The sequence below is a fragment of the Elgaria multicarinata genome, chromosome 14 (assembly GCF_023053635.1).
Source record: "Elgaria multicarinata webbii isolate HBS135686 ecotype San Diego chromosome 14, rElgMul1.1.pri, whole genome shotgun sequence".
In the NCBI taxonomy this organism is placed as follows: Eukaryota; Metazoa; Chordata; class Lepidosauria; order Squamata; family Anguidae; genus Elgaria; species Elgaria multicarinata.
This window is the reverse complement of record NC_086184.1, coordinates 1,666,047-1,681,748: the sequence shown is the minus strand read 5'-3', so window position 1 is coordinate 1,681,748 and position 15,702 is coordinate 1,666,047. Positions and strand designations below refer to the sequence as shown.

The 15,702-nt window shown below is 45.1% G+C and overlaps 2 protein-coding genes across 3 annotated transcripts in view; one reads left to right on the top strand and one right to left on the bottom strand.

Moving 5' to 3' along the window:
- The window catches only part of ANKRD11 (ankyrin repeat domain containing 11), a 171,693-nt gene extending 170,813 nt beyond the window's left edge, over nucleotides 1–880 (bottom strand). For both annotated transcript variants that reach the window (XM_063141247.1, XM_063141248.1), the window contains exon 1: nucleotides 823–880. The gene's annotated coding sequence lies outside the window, so the exon portion shown is untranslated. The remainder of the gene's footprint in view (nucleotides 1–822) is intronic.
- Nucleotides 881–8,926: 8,046 nt separating this feature from the next.
- SPG7 (SPG7 matrix AAA peptidase subunit, paraplegin) overlaps nucleotides 8,927–15,702 on the top strand; it is a 35,244-nt gene continuing 28,468 nt past the window's right edge. Inside the window, exons 1-3 of the mRNA XM_063141479.1 lie at nucleotides 8,927–9,202; nucleotides 12,313–12,409; nucleotides 14,398–14,487. Coding sequence (XP_062997549.1) covers nucleotides 9,053–9,202; nucleotides 12,313–12,409; nucleotides 14,398–14,487 — 337 coding nt within the window. The 5' untranslated portion in view covers nucleotides 8,927–9,052. The remainder of the gene's footprint in view (nucleotides 9,203–12,312; nucleotides 12,410–14,397; nucleotides 14,488–15,702) is intronic.

The following is a 15,702-nucleotide window of genomic DNA, read 5'->3' as shown; positions in this document are numbered from 1 at the left end:
CTACCACGGATCTCCCAGTTCTATGCCTACAGCCACTCAAGCACATCAGAACACGCACCCTTGAGCCCCCTCCCCCCCAGCAGACAATTAGAAGTGTGGGGCGACCCTGATGCGATCCCGAGAGACGGATGCCTGAAGAGCGTTACAGGGAAACTGACCAGCAGCCCAACGACCTCGAGGTCGTCCCCCATGACCCCCTCTCTCCCTCACACGCGCTCCCCAAAAGGAGAAGGGCGCCGCCTTGTCCTCAACGCCCCCACCCCCAGCCAGCCAGCCCAAAGCCCCGGGTTAAGCCCCCCGAGCGATGTTTGGCTACACCAAGTCCCCCTCCCCACCCAGAGGAGGAGGAGGGAGGGAGAAAATAAAGCCGCACCTGGGCGAGCCTGATTCTCATCTCAACGCCCTTCAACGCGACCCCCCCCCCCGCACTCCACCCGGCCCTTCTTTGTGTGCGCCTGGTGGGCTGTGTTTTAACTCTCCCACCCCCACCCCCCCTACAGCTTGTAACTAGAGACCCTTGCGAGCCTTCCCTTCCCCGACACACACACACACACACACACACACACACACACACGTGTCCTGCCCAGCCACCCCCGGCAGGGCAGCGGAGCCCCTTCCTCTGCCCCCCAGTGGCCTCCCCGCCCCCGCCCCTCTCAAACGCCTTTTCGACATCCGGCCTCCCCCGCCCCCCTGCGCGGCGGCGGCGGCGGCGCCTCTGTGGACTTCGCTCCCCCTCCTCGCAGCGGCGGGTAGGCCTTGAGCCCGACCGACCGCCGCTCCCCTCCTCCTCCTCCTCCTCCTCCTCCACCGCGAGCGTCTTACCCGCGCGCGGTCCTCGCCAGCGCCGCCGGATCTCCGCTGCGGAGGCCGAGTGCGTGAGGCCTACTCGCCTGCCTGCCGCCGGGCCGCCTGAGGGCGGCGGCGGCGGGCGGAGCGCGAGGCGCGGCGGGCCTTCAGCAGTGCCGGCGTCGCCTCCTCCGGCCCGCCCGCTCCATGGCCCGCCCGCCCGGCCGCCTGCCTTCCCGCCTTCCCGGCGGCTCTCGCTGCCTGGTGCCTGCCTGCCTGCCCGCCGTCCGCGTCCGCTCGCCCGCCTCAGCCAGCGCCGTTTCCTCCCTTCCCTCACACAGCCTCCGCGGCCGCCGCGGCCGCTGCCTCCTCCGCCGCCGCCAGAGCCCAGCTCCCCCATTGGCCCGATGGTACGGCGCGCCTCATTGGCTGGCGCAAGGGCGACGGAGAAGGGGGGGCGGAGGCCGCCGCCATCGCAGTGACGCGAGCGCGCGTGACGTGGTCGAAGAAACGACGCTGCTTTCGACCAGCGCGCGGGCGCGGGAGGGCGGGGCTCTAAAACGAAGTGGGCGGGCGAACTGCGGGATTGGTCAACGGGATTAGCGCGTAGTTGATGACAGGCGTGTGATGGCGGTCACGTGGCGGAGGGCTTTTCTTTCTCTCCCCAGTTCCCTGAACGGTGGTTGCCAGGGGTAACCAATTCAGGGCCTAATCGGTGGAAGTCAGCTCTAGTGCCTTTTCCCCGCAAAGCTCGTAGAGCCTTTTCTTTCCTTCCTCCACTCTTCTAACTCACAGGGCTCTTCCCTTGCCAAACCCCCAAAAAATCAAAATAAACACGGGCTGAGTTCGGACGACACGACACGCTAATCCACGGTTGTTTCCCATTCTGTTCCTATTACTCCCCACCCCAGTTGATTAGCGTATCGTCTGAACTCAGCCTGTGAATACCAAAGACAATCCAGGTCGCGATTCCTCCTCCTTTCTTTCCCCTCCTAAAAAAGCAAATCGCTTGGCCTGATTCAGACAACACGCTAAACCATGCTGCTTAGCCTTAACCACAAAATGGTTTACGGAATGCATTAAGGTCAATGCATTCTGTTAACCATTTATGTGGTTAAGCAGCATGGTTTAGCGTGTTGTCTGAACCAGGCCAGTGCATGCCTTACAACCCCAATCTCAGACTGTCTACTTGGAAGTAAATCCCACTGTGTTTAATGGGCCGTGCTCCCAATTAAGCTCACCTAAGACTGCAGCCTCTAAATCTCTGGATTCCGTGTGTGTGTGCTTTCATCGGTGGCCTCAGAAGCAGGGCCACATGCACTGAGTGTATTGCGACCAGCAGAGTGGGTGGCTACATCACTGCTGCTGAGCATTTCGATTTCACCATCTCTGCCTGTGCCCTGTTTCCTTGGCCACTTCATGTGTTTGGCTTGCAGCATGCACTGGAAGAGAAAGTGGCCTCCTTGTACACCTCTGAGTCATTGGAGGCTTTGTACTACTAAGCTCAGCTATAAGCATCTTGTTCCAGGCTGCTGCTACAGCGGGAGCAAAAAGCGACATGCGCGCCCCTGCCGTTGCCAAACATTGTTAGGCTTGCCCAGGCTTCATTTCAGGCTTGAATGGGGGTGGGGGGTGAAGAATGAGATAGCACACCAGTTGCTTCTTCTGGGTACAGTTTTCAACTCGTAATAGAGGGATAAGAATTTCTAACAAGTATGGTTTCTTTTGGCAAACCTATTAATTGCTTCTGCAGTGGTTGATGGACGAAGGCTTTACCTCCGCAGCTAACCTGCTATGGGGTACAAAAAGAATGAGAATGCATAAGGACTTCACGCCTAAGTTTTCTGTAGTGTTCTCTGCTCTGCGTTTTGTCCCTAAGCTTCTCCCTTCTTGGTACTATATAATTCACACCCTCAAAGCAAAGAAGATAAATTATCCCCCTAGAGTTAGTTCATTTATCTCTGCAGTGTTGGGTGCAGGTTACATGTTCTTTCTGTTGCCAAATATTAATTAATAGATGAAAGCTTTTGCTCCCTAAATAGATTTTGGCACTAATAATTTTTCTGAAGAAACTTTAATGCCTTTTCTGGTTGGAGAGCTTGTAATACGAAACTTCAAGCTCCCATGAGGGTGGCAAAGGACTGTTATTTAAGAAGATCATTCTGACAGTGCATGCTTTTATGTTTTGCAGAAGAATTTAAGGGTCCCGATAAGTTAAATCAGATGTATGAAGTGTTATCCTATACACATGAGTATAGCAAATAATAATTGTAAACAGTGGGGCATATTAATGTAAACAATTATAAGCATAGTCACCATTCACAATACCACTGATATCACAATCTTCCTAGCTTTAGAGTGCAATCCTATACATGTGTAGACAGGAAAAAAGTCCTACAATTCCCAACATTCCCCAACTGGCAATGCTGTGAGTTGTAGGACTTTCTTCTGTCTGTCCATGTATAGGATTGTGCCCTTACTGTGTTAATTTAACACCTGCTGTGTGAGATTGGTTTTTTATCAGTTGGATTTCAACAGTAGATATTGGGATATAGGTTGATAGCATTGATGATGGATATTAGGATATAGGATGATGGAGAAGTGATTGGATGTGGGATTTTCTTCTAAATGAACTGTTGCCTAACATAGAGCAGGCTTTCGTTTAAAACCATGCCTGTTGATAATGATATGAGATCATTACAAATTCAGAGAGAAAACAGAACAGGGCTGGTCTTTTTTAGAAGCAGACTAATTGACATCTATACAATAATAGATGACATGCAGTCCAATCCAATCTATATTTACTTGGTAATATACCCTGCTGATTTCAATGGATTTACTCCTAAGTAAGCATTGCAGGTTTATTTTAAATTATCTCCTGTGAAATATTCTCTAAATGCTATAGGAGCAAAAGGCTTTCATTCAAAATCCCTATGGAAGACATCTTACTATTTAGAATATGTTCCCCTGATGTTGCAAATTTAAAATTCAACGTGGCTCAAAAGAGTATGAATATCTAGGTATTACATTCTGCAGTGCTGAATTCAAATATATACTAACTAGCTTATGTTGACAAAGGACCCAGCTAGGAGTTTCGGATAGCTATACAATTCTGTGGGTTACCCCCTGCACACTTTTAATTGTACATCTTTTAATTTTATTTTATTTTATTTTTTAAAATTATAGTGCCACCTTGCCATTTCTGGCACCATGGCATTTTACAATAACACATAAAACAATTTCCATTAAAAACCGTCAACCCACATTAAAATTTAAAATTTTAGTCTCCCAAAGCATAGCTGTAGTTGCACAAAATGGAGTAATTCACAAATGTATCACTAGAATATGTTATTGCCACAGGCAAACACTCTCCTGTGGACAGATAAGTGTCTTGGTGTATATTTTCTAAGCAGGAGGCATTGATCCAGTGATAGCCTCCTATTACAATTGCTATTCTTGGGTCACAAAATTATGTACCTTGCTTGGTTTGGATGCAACAGACTGGCAGTTGCTTGTTTTGACTTGACTTATTGGCTGTCTCTGGTCTCCTAACCCCTTACTTTGCCGTAGCAGCAGCAGCAGTGCCACTGAAGTCAGGTGTTGTTATGAGCAAGGGTTATGTTTCTTGTCCTCCTGCCTCCTTGCCTAGCCTCATCACATCCTAAAACTTCTCGACCTTTCAGTGAGGGCAGGGGGAAAGGCTCATTAAGGGACAGTTGTAGAATTGATCTCTGACATGAAAGCTGTTAGAGTGCATCTGCCTAACAAACCAAGATCTGAAGGAAGTGAATTCTTGAGTTAAGGGCACAATCCTATGAATGTTTAGACAGAAAAAAAACCATCCTGACGAGGGCATAGTTGTAGGACTTTTTTTTCCCTATCTAAGCATGTGTAGGATTGTGCCCTAGGAGAACAAGTCTTTATATTGTGCAGCTTACAATACACCACACAGCTCACCTGTGAATTTTCTTATTGTACAACTGTCACAGCTCCTGCCCTCCTCTTGACCAACTTCCTTCAGTAGCAGTAAAATCACTTTCACAACACCGCCTTCTCCTGGCCTATATACTCCCATGATGTCATAGCTGCAGGATATCCCAATAAAGCCTGCCTGAATCAGGCTGTATCTGTGTTGTCTGAATATTGGATATGTTCCCAAAAGGAACCTTATTACCATGGAAAGGGCATTGAATGAAGTCACCTTTTTCAAGGTTACATTTCATACATTCAGAGAGTGATGGTAATGCTTGCAATTATGTAATCCATGTGATACATCTCCAGCTGAATTCTGAACTGTTGCAATTAAGCTTTATTTCAGAGCTAAAACAGATAGGTCTGCAACTCTAATAATGTATCATGAGTGCTCATCCAGAACAAGGTAGAAGGCATTATGAGAGACCTTACCAGGCACTGACTTGGATCCAGAATTAGTCATCATCGTCATCATCATCATCATCATCATCATCATCATCATATTATTATTATTATTATTATTATTATATCTATATCCTGCCTTTCCCCCAGTACTGGGACTCAAGGCGGTTTACAAGATTAAAACATGTACAATTAATTACACTTGCAGTAAAATTAAAAACATTAAAAAAATTAAAATCAGTAACAGATTAAAAAAATCCAGTACATTAAAACTAGTATCATTCTGACTGGGGCAGTAGATTTATAGCATTCTGCTGGCATATATTGTACATTAGTAATATTTTGTTGGTTTAATCAAGGTATAGCTTAATCAAATTAAGTGCACCTTGAATGGAAAAGGACCAAATGTCTTTGGGGAATGTCTGTGGTGGAGCACATGCCTTGCATGCAAAATATCTCAGGTTCAACCTCAAGTACTTCACTCCTGACTGAAATCCAATATCTGCCTATGCTCCTATATTGAAAATCAGTGTATATATTTTTAAAAAATAAACCACCTGTTTATTTAGTCTGACCTTATCCTTAATGTCCAGATATCGTTCCGGGGTGGGGGCAAAGCACACATTTAGACAAAAACTCCCCTCACACCTGCTGAACTCTTGTGGTTACTTGAAGGAAAGCGACTTTTCACATACAAATTGTAACTTAATCATAAACTGGAAAATCAAATAAAGCTGCAATCCCCACCCCACAGAAATGCACCTTGTCCTTTTGGTTCTCCATCCCTTTTTTTTGCTGGTGCTATCACTGTTAATGTCCCATATTTCAGTCAGTCACAACCCACTCTTAGGTTGCATATTTTGTCCGTCCACCATCGTAATCAAGCATAGCCTCTTCAATTTTATGTCTACAAATGTAACTGTCAGTTAAACCAGAAATACAGACAGGCACTCATATGTGACATAGAGGTTATTTAGCAGGTTCTCAACTTGATTAGAAAGTTTACTGAGACCAGAGGAAACCAGTTAACATCCTGGGTGTGTCTGTCACAAAGATGGTTGCTGTGATACATCCATAGCAGAAGGAAGAGCATTTCAACTCTATTGCCTTTTTGCAATGCTATTGGTGTTTGTTGCTGTGTTGCCTCAAGAGAAAGGGACAATTTGTTTAAGGAAGAGCAGTCTGAATGATCCCTGTCAGTGAAATTGTGAAAAAGCCTCTGAGCATTGCAGATCTGGTCTTCAAGCAGAATTCTGTGGCTATAAAATTATTTGTACATAAATGTATGCTATTAACCTGAAGGTGACATCCATAATCTTCTAACCGTAACCATATCAACAGTAATTTTTCCCTCTACTGCTCAACTATTAAGTGTCTCCTGCTTATTCAACCTAATCTATTATTATTATTATTTTGCAACTTGAATCCCACGTTATTTATTTATTTATTAGGAATGCCTTTATAAATAATACCTTTCCTTGTTTGTTTGGGGAGCCCTAAAGGGATTGAAGGGTGTGTGTGTATGGTGTACAGTTTAAATAGGAGTCACTGAATGAAACTAACACCCTTTTAATAGGCCTGATGTGTCCCACATGCAAATTTGAAACTTACTACACCCAGTTTTGGAACTAGAATTAATACATGTATGCTGTGATTATGAATCCACCCACTTTTGTTCTTTCTTTCTTTCTTTTAACAATGGGTGCTCTCTTTCTTAGTGTTGTCAAAGTTTCTATAAAAGCATTCAGTTGTTTTTAGGCTTTCTATTCTATTACACGATAAAGAATCTTCCAACACTGCAGACATAAAACTGTATAGGAATGCCAATAATAATAATAATAATAATAATAATAATGCTAGTATGATGCATATTTAAAGAAAAGTTCATGTGGTGCAGAAGCAATTGTACTTGCTGGTGCTTTTATCAACTGGTCTGGGCCCTCCCCTCTTCACAAAGAAGAGAAGCACCATCTGCTCTAGGCATGGTGGTACCATCTGGGGGTCCTGAGCCTTCCCCATAGTGGTGGGAGTAAGGCAAAGCCTGCAGATTCAACTAGGCTCCAGAAGGCTGAGACCCCACCCCATAAGACCAACCATTTCCAACTGCATTTCAGCCATTTTGAAGAAGGTTGCAGCACCAGGCTACTTTCTTGGAGGACTGCTGAGGCCTGTTTTTGAACTATAATGACCATGTAACATCAAGGATTTCCACCTGCATTTTCTTGTTTTCCTTTCCCCTTCCATTTCCTTTTTTTCTTCTCTATTGTGTCTTTTCATATTGAAAGCCTGTGAACCAGCTGAAGAGCAGAGTATAAATACTATAATATATATATTTTTAAAAATAGCTTGTTGCATTAAGGAAAATAAAGCCCCTCTGTTAGGGTTTTGAGATCTTTCTCGAATCCACAAATCCTCCAGAAAGCAAGCTTGCAGTTTAGTACAACTACAAAGTAGTTACAGGCTCATGGAACAGTTCCTGACCTTGCATTAGCTCTCTGCAATGTACATAGCAGGATTTTTTTTTTTACACAGCAGTGATACGAAAACCTACCTACAGTGGGTAGGCAGATCCATTTAAAGCCAAGTATAGCATCTTAATGGGTTTGTGTATATTTCATCAGTGTCAAGTTCAAGTCACTGGAGGAAACGCTGCCGGCCCCATTCCACAGATGAGCAACTAAAACTTCTTTCTCTCTCAAATGTAGCTGAAATGACTCCACACCTATTCAGCGGAAAGTAAGTGGATGTGTGGCTGCTGCAACTTATCAGAGTGTGTGAGAGAGATCCTCCCTTCCGCAAGGTTTGCTTTTTGTAATTGTCTTGCCTGATAAAGAGACAGGAGATCTCAAAAGCTTGCACATTTTTTTGTGGGGTGATTTCTGAGGTGGCCTAAAAAAGACATTAGACTATGGTGTTTGAATTTGTGTTGTACCCCGCCTCGATCCAGAGGGAGAGGCGGGTAACAAATAAATAAATAAATAATTTTTTTATTGATGATGATGATGATGATGTAGGCCGCAACCATGACCAGGGAGTAAATCCCATTGGGGTCCATGAGACTTCTCAGTATTCATGCACAGGATGGCAATGCAAGACGCAGTAGGAACACTCAGCCAAATGGTTTGCAGGGATAAAGTCCGATCGTGCCCCTTCGGGTTTTATCTTATCCCACCTCACCCCCAGAACTGGAAATAAACAGTTATGTTTTTTTAAATGGTGCTGTAGTGCTTTACGCAACGGTGATAACCTTAGGGTGACCCTATGAAAAGGAGGACTGTATCTTTAACAGTAACGTAGAAAAGAGAACTTCAGCAGGTATCAATTGAAGAGGGTGAAATTCCCTCTTCATCACAGCAGTTAAAGCTGCAGGAGCCCTGCCCTCTTTTGCATCTGGCCACTCTACTATAGCTAGTGTAGCTTTAACTGTTGTGATGAAGAGGGGGTTTCACCCTCTTCAATTGACACCTGCTGAAATTCCCTTTTCTACATTACTGTTAAAGATACAGGAGCCCTGTCCTCCTTTTCATAGGGTCACCCTAGGTAACCTAAATACTCTCCTCTGACCGGGTCTAAAAAGAGAAGAAATAAAAGCTTCCAAAAGTATCCGTGAGGGAAGGAGGCTGCTTTCCGAGCTCCGGGCTGCAGCGAGGCCCACTTTCCTGCCCGCCAGGGCCGCCGAGCGAGCTTCCCTCAGGGGCGCGAGGGAAAGGGAGGCAGCGGGCCAGAGGCCACGGCGCCGCCATCTTGAGAGCGGGCTCGGCGAGCGGCTGCCAGGCTTCAAGATGGCGGGGGCCGCCTCCGCCGCAGCCTTTTCCTCAGCGCTTTCTCGCTCGGCCTGGGCCTGGATTCGGCCCTCCGCCCCGAGGGGCTGAATAACCCAGGATCTGGGAGTATGACCGGGGCGGCCTCGCTGCTGTGGCTCCTCCGGGGGAGCCGCTGCGCATTGCGGCCCAGGGCTTTCTCTGCGGCCGGCCGCCGGGCTCTGCGCAGCGGCTGGCCCAGGACTCCCAAGGAGGGCGGCGGCGGCGGCGAAGGCCTGGAGGTAAGGGAATGGGGGATCGTGGCCCTTCAGAAACCGCCGGGAGGGAGTAAGGGAGGGAGCGAGGGGGACGGCGCCCCCCAAAGCGCCCCCAATCCTCCAGCTCCTCTCCTGGGAAGGGCAGAGGAGAGCAACAGCAGCTGCAATATTATCTATCTATGTATTATTATTATTATTATTATTATTATTATTATTATTATTATTATTATTATTATTATTATCCTCCTCCTCCTCCTCCTCCTCCTCCTAATTATTGCCATCCGTTTACATCGTGCCTTCTGAAGCTTCACGAACGGCAGTGCCTCCACGTCTACTCGGAACTAAGCCCCACTCGTTTCAACGGACTTATTTACTTATTTTATTTATTTAAAGCATTTTTATAGCGCCGCCTCACCGTTTCTGGCATCGAGGCGCTTTACAACAACATATAAAACAATTCCATTAAAACCCTCCACCCACATTAAAACAATTCCATTAAAACCCTCACCCTCAAACAAGCAGCCTTCCCGAAGCTGGTGTCCTGCAGATTTATTTTGTACTACAACACCCATTATCCCCCAGCCAGCGATGCCCAGTGGTTGGAGTAATGGGAGTTATAGTTGGACGCATCTGGAGGGTGCTACAACCCCTGTCTGTCTCCAGAGAGAGAGAGAGAGAAAGAAAGAGGGTGCTTCAAGTGGGGAGATTAGGACTTGGGAGACTTTGGTTCAGATCCCCCACTTATTATTATTATTATTATTATTATTTATTTATTTATTTATTTATATAGCACCATCAATGTACATGGTGCTGTACAGAGTAAAACAATAAAATAGCAAGACCCTGCCGCATAGGCTTACATTCTGATAGAATCATAATAAAACAATAAGGAGGGGAAGAGAATGCACCAAACAGGCACAGGGTAGAGTAAAACAGTATAAAAGTCAGAACAAAATCAAGTTTTAAAAGCTTTAGGAAAAAGAAAAGTTTTTAGAAACTCACTGGGTGACCTTGGGCTATTATTATTATTATTATTTATCTAGCACCATCAGTGTACATGGTGCTGTACAGAGTAAAACAATAAAATAGCAAGACCCTGCCGCATAGGCTTACATTCTGATAGAATCATAATAAAACAATAAGGAGGGGAAGAGAATGCACCAAACAGGCACAGGGTAGAGTAAAACAGTATAAAAGTCAGAACAAAATCAAGTTTTAAAAGCTTTAGGAAAAAGAAAAGTTTTTAGAAACTCACTGGGTGACCTTGGGCTATTATTATTATTATTATTTATATAGCGCCATCAATGTACATGGTGCTGTACAGAGTAAAACAATAAAATAGCAAGACCCTGCCGCATAGGCTTACATTCTAATAGAATCATAATAAAACAATAAGGAGGGGAAGAGAATGCACCAAACAGGCACAGGGTAGAGTAAAACTAACAGTATAAAAGTCAGAACAAAATCAAGTTTTAAAAGCTACCTTGGCCAGAGATCGAAGGGATCTGTATTGGGACCAACGCTTTTCAGTTTATCCGTAAATAATCTGGAATTAGAAATGAGCCGTGAAGTCGCCAAGTTTTCTGCTGACACCAAATTATTTAGTGTGGTTAAAACAACAATAAAAAAAGGATTGTGAAGTACCCCGAAAGGACTTCTCGACATTAGGAGAATGGGCATCAAAAAGCCAAGTGTGGTTCAGTGTAAGCAAGTGTAAAGTGCAAAAAATCCTATCTCCCAAGTATAAGCTGATGGGAGTTGAGCTAGCGGTGACTGACCAAGAAAGAGATCTTGGGGTTGTGGTGGACAGCTCGATGAAAATGTCGACACAAGCGTGTGAAAAAGACAAATTCCATATTATTTTATTTATTTATATTTATATCCTGCCTTTTTTCCTCCAAGGAACCCAAGGCGGCGTACATAATCCGCCTCCTCTCCATAACCTAAACGGTTTGGGGCCAGGTTATTTGAAGGAATGCCTCCTCCCATATGTACCTGCCCGGACCTTAAGATCATCTGCAGGGGCCCTTCTCCGTGAGCCCCTGCCAAAGCAAGTGAGGCAGGTGGCTACTTGGAGGAGGGCCTTGTCTGCTGTGGCACCCGGGCTGTGGAACGAGCTCCCCAGAGAGGTCCGCCTGGCGCCTGCACTGTACTCCTTTTGTCGCCAGCTGAAGACCTTTTTATTCACTCAGTATTTTAATCTTATATCAATTTTGCTGCGTGGTTTTATCCTGGTTGTGTTTTTTATACTGTATTTTGTATTTGTGCTTTTAACCTGTTGGTTGTTTTATTATGGTTTTAATTTTTGTGAACCGCCCAGAGAGCTTCGGCTATTGGGCGGTATAAAAATGTAATAAATAAATAAATAAAATAAATACGTTTTATCCTCCCAATAACAACAACCCTGTGAGGTAGGCTAGGCTGAGAGTCTGTGACTGGCCCAAAGTCATCCAGTGACCTTCCATGGCCGAGTGGGGACTAGAACCCGGATCTCCTGACTCCCAGTCCAACTGGCTCATACTAGGCATGACTCTGTTTTTTTAAGTCATAACTTGGCATTCTTAGAATCACAACTTCCAACGCAGGGTGAGCTGACCCTCTTTGTAATGGTTTAGGCTCACACACAGGAGCTGTCCTTGAATTTTGCCCTTTCCTTCTTCCTACCCTCCCGAAGTGTGTTTATAGTAAAACTTGTAAAAATGGTGGGAGAGAAAGTAGTAAAGTGGGTGTGTTCCATAGATATACTTGGCTTGACTTAAGAGTAGATAGAATCCACACTTGCTTTAGCATTTTCCTCACAGCGGCACTATGAATGTGCTTCCAGAATCCAGGATAAATTGGCTATTGTTGGCCTTATGGATAGTAAATTTTGTATTGGAGCAAGTGCCCTGTTGGAAATCTTTTGCTTGAATTGTGTTTTGTTAGAAAGCCATAAGAGATGTCACCAGAAATGGGGCATTATTGCTATTGGGCATCTACATAACCTTTGGCCACTTTTCATATAAAAACATGGTAGAGAACTGGATCTCATTTCTAATTTTCTGGTCATTAATAGCTTAAAGGTGCTGTGTGTTCTCCAAGGTCTCTCTTTGCATCATTCCCTGAGCTAAACTCTTCTGTTGTCTCCTCCTCAGAGCCTGCTGTCACAACTGCTTTCTCCCAAATCTGGAGGACTTGCTCAGTCTGTAGTGAAAAGAAACTCTCTCCCCTTCCAACTCTGGAAACTTCTGGGTGAGTAAGGAAAGCCTTCTCCTGGCCTTGACAACAAATGGTGACTTTCCCAGAGCTCATTCCTGCCACAGTAGTGGCCAGAATATGGGTCATTGTTCTTTTCTATCTCCCCACAATCTTCTTGAAATCTTAAGTGTATCACTTCCTGCATTGCTCAAAGTGGAGTGTGCAAACACAGTCTGAGACTCATGCCATTGGCATGCAAGTTCTGAACTCAGAGCACATTGAGCAAACGAATCATTCCCCCACCCCCAAAGTCTGAGGATTTCACATGGAGACCACATGAGGAAGCCAAGGGATGGTTGTCTTAGGTCCCACTCAGTATAGACAGCACCCCCTCCCCTGCAGAAGGAAGGGCCATGTCTCACGCTAGGGTCTCTCCCCCCCCCCCCCCCCCCGGCAGCCTCTCCTGGTTGACATTTTGGTAGGCAGTTATTTTCTCTGATCCTGTAGCTACTTTCTCTTTTCCTCTCCTCCTTTTTCTACCTAGTGGCATGTCACAAAGAAAGCGATCTCTTAGTCCATGGAAGCCTTGATTATTTATTGTTTTAAACGGTTTTACCCCATTCTTCAACTGAATATATATATTCAGCATATATTAGACTTTATACTATACATCTCCGAGCCCAATTCAAGGTGCTGGTTTTAACTTATAAAGCCCTACATGGCTTGGGACCGCAATACCTGATGGAATGCCTCTCCCGACATGAACCTACCTGTAAACTGCGCTCAACATCTAAGGTCCTTCTCCGAGTGTCTACTCCAAGGGAAGCTCGGAGGATGGCAACAAGGGAGAGGGCCTTCTCGGTGGTGGCCCCCCGACTGTGGAATGATCTCCCTGATGAGGCTCGCCTGGTGCCAACATTGTTATCTTTCAGGCACCAGGTCAAGACTTTTCTCTTCTCCCAGGCATTTAACAGCGCTAAGTTTGTTTTCTAACGGACCCCAGTACTGTTGTTTTTAAATGGATACTGTTGTTTTTATACTGTTGTTTTTATGTTTCTGGTGGTTTTTAAATTTTGTATACTTTGGGTGACCCTATGAAAAGGAGGACAGGGCTCCTGCATCTTTAACAGATGTATAGAAAAGGGAATTTCAGCAGGTGTCATTTGTATATATGGGGAACCTGGGGAAATTCCCTCTTCATCACCACAGTTAAAGCTGCAGGAGCTATACTAGAGTGACCAGATTTAAAAGAGGGCAGGGCACCTGCAGCTTTAACTGTTGTGATGAAGAGGGAATTTCACCAGGTGCTGCATGCATTCAAATGAAACCTGCTGAAATTCCCTTTTCAATACAACTGTTAAAGATACAGGAGCCCTGTCCTCCTTTCCATATGGCCACCCTAGTATACTTTTTCAATGTCTACTGTTTTTAACTTTTGTAAACCGCCCAGAGAGCTTCAGCTATGGGGCGGTATGTAAATGTAATAAATAAATAAATAAAATCAGTGTTAGCTGCCTGCAAGTTTACAGTCTAAAACACAGGACACACAAGGAAAAAGAGATTGAGAGGGAAGAGGGTGGGAATTAGGGCACACATTCTTACAGTTGCACAGTCGTTCATAGAATGACCAGCTGGAACGGAGGCAGGTGAGGGAGAGGAGGAGCGCAGTGCAGCTGGCCTGTGAGCAGAGCCGATGGGGTGGCCCTGCTTCCCATCTCTCTCAGCCAGAAGAAATAGCTACTTCCGGGTGACAGCCAAGGGAGGGAGGAGCCCGATGGTCTCCCAGCAGAGCTAATGGAGAATACCAGTTACCTCCCCACCCTGACGTGTAAGAGTTCAGTAAACATTGCTCACAAGTTGCTTAACAGAATTTTGAAACCATGACAACCGCCCAGAGAGCTTCAGCTATGGGGCGGTATATAAATGTAATAAATAAATAAACAAACAAACTAGAAACCTTGAGAGGTGAGATGCTCTGAACTCTCGGCTCCACCCTGGGCAGCACATGAGAGAGATGCAGCCTTGACTTTGTTTATTTATAGGTGGCACTTACTATTTTTCTACCTCTGGCTCTCGGCGCAATGGCAGCAGTGGCGAAGGGTCCAAAGGGAAGTCCCCAGAGGAAGATGAGGGTAAGTACCAACATCTTGTTTGCTATGAAGCTCCCTGCTAGGAATTGCCAAAAAGGGGAAGAAAGGATCTGTACTTTTATTGATGTGCAGTATGGACATAGTGCTAGCGACTTCAGTGGGCATGGTGATTTTGTGACACTTCATCTGCACTGCGCTTCTAGTCATACGTGATGAAGAGTTTTCGTCTTCTCTCCTTCAGTGGGTTGTGGAACTGTTGGCCATCAATTTTGGTTCAGATGTTTTTGCATCATTAAAAAACAGACCTGTATTATCTCTACCTAAACCGATTGAGTCTGATGTGCAACATGGTCGTCTTTGCCCTGAAACAAAGCTGTTGTGTTTCTTTGTAGCTTTGCTGAGTGATTTTGAATGTATGTACTTTAATATAGTCCAAATATTAAAATGGTTTAGGAGCTAATATTTAACTCTTCTATTGGGGAATGCTGTATTGATCTAGGTCAAGCTTTTAAGAGTCTTCACATAGAGAACGTTCTTAACTGGTTAGTTTTTGCACTGACATAGCATCTTTTGGAATGATTATTTTCTCTCTGACTACCACAATGGCTTAAGTAGCTGGGTAACCATGCCAATGTAATGAAGGAGTGGGTGGGGGGGTGTTACTCACGCTGCTGTGTATGTTGGGGGGGGCGCAGGGGGATGCAGTTAAAATACATTAGTTCTAGTCCTGGAGAGGGGAAACACTGCTCGTTGGGTTGTTGTCTTTTAAAAAATTAGTAAATGAGACGTGTGAGTGGGGAGGGGTACCTTTCCTAATTTTTTTTTAAGAGCCACATATGTATTTATATGCTAATGCATGCATCCATTATCTTATTAGAACACTTTGAAAACCTTTTAAAATCATTGTAGAACTGCACTGAGGAATTTTTGCTCCAGTCTGCACATGCAGCAAAATGAGATGGCAGAATGGACTTCACCACTTCAACCTGAGTTGATGCTCACGTTCTTAAAATCTCCCTTTCATAAAAAAATAAATAAAAATCTCTGCAAACAGAAAGCCAGCACAAAGGGCCGGGCTAGGAGCTTTGTCCCTGATGCCTTCATCTCCAATTTGTTGTGAGTTTTTACGTAAGGAAGCATTCAGAAGTCATATTTCCCACTTGTGGTATAAAGTGTCGCAGCCTATTCCTCCGCCTCATCCTGCTGCATCTGCAAATCCACCTTGGGCACCATGGACCTGGCATCCGCAACAGCTGC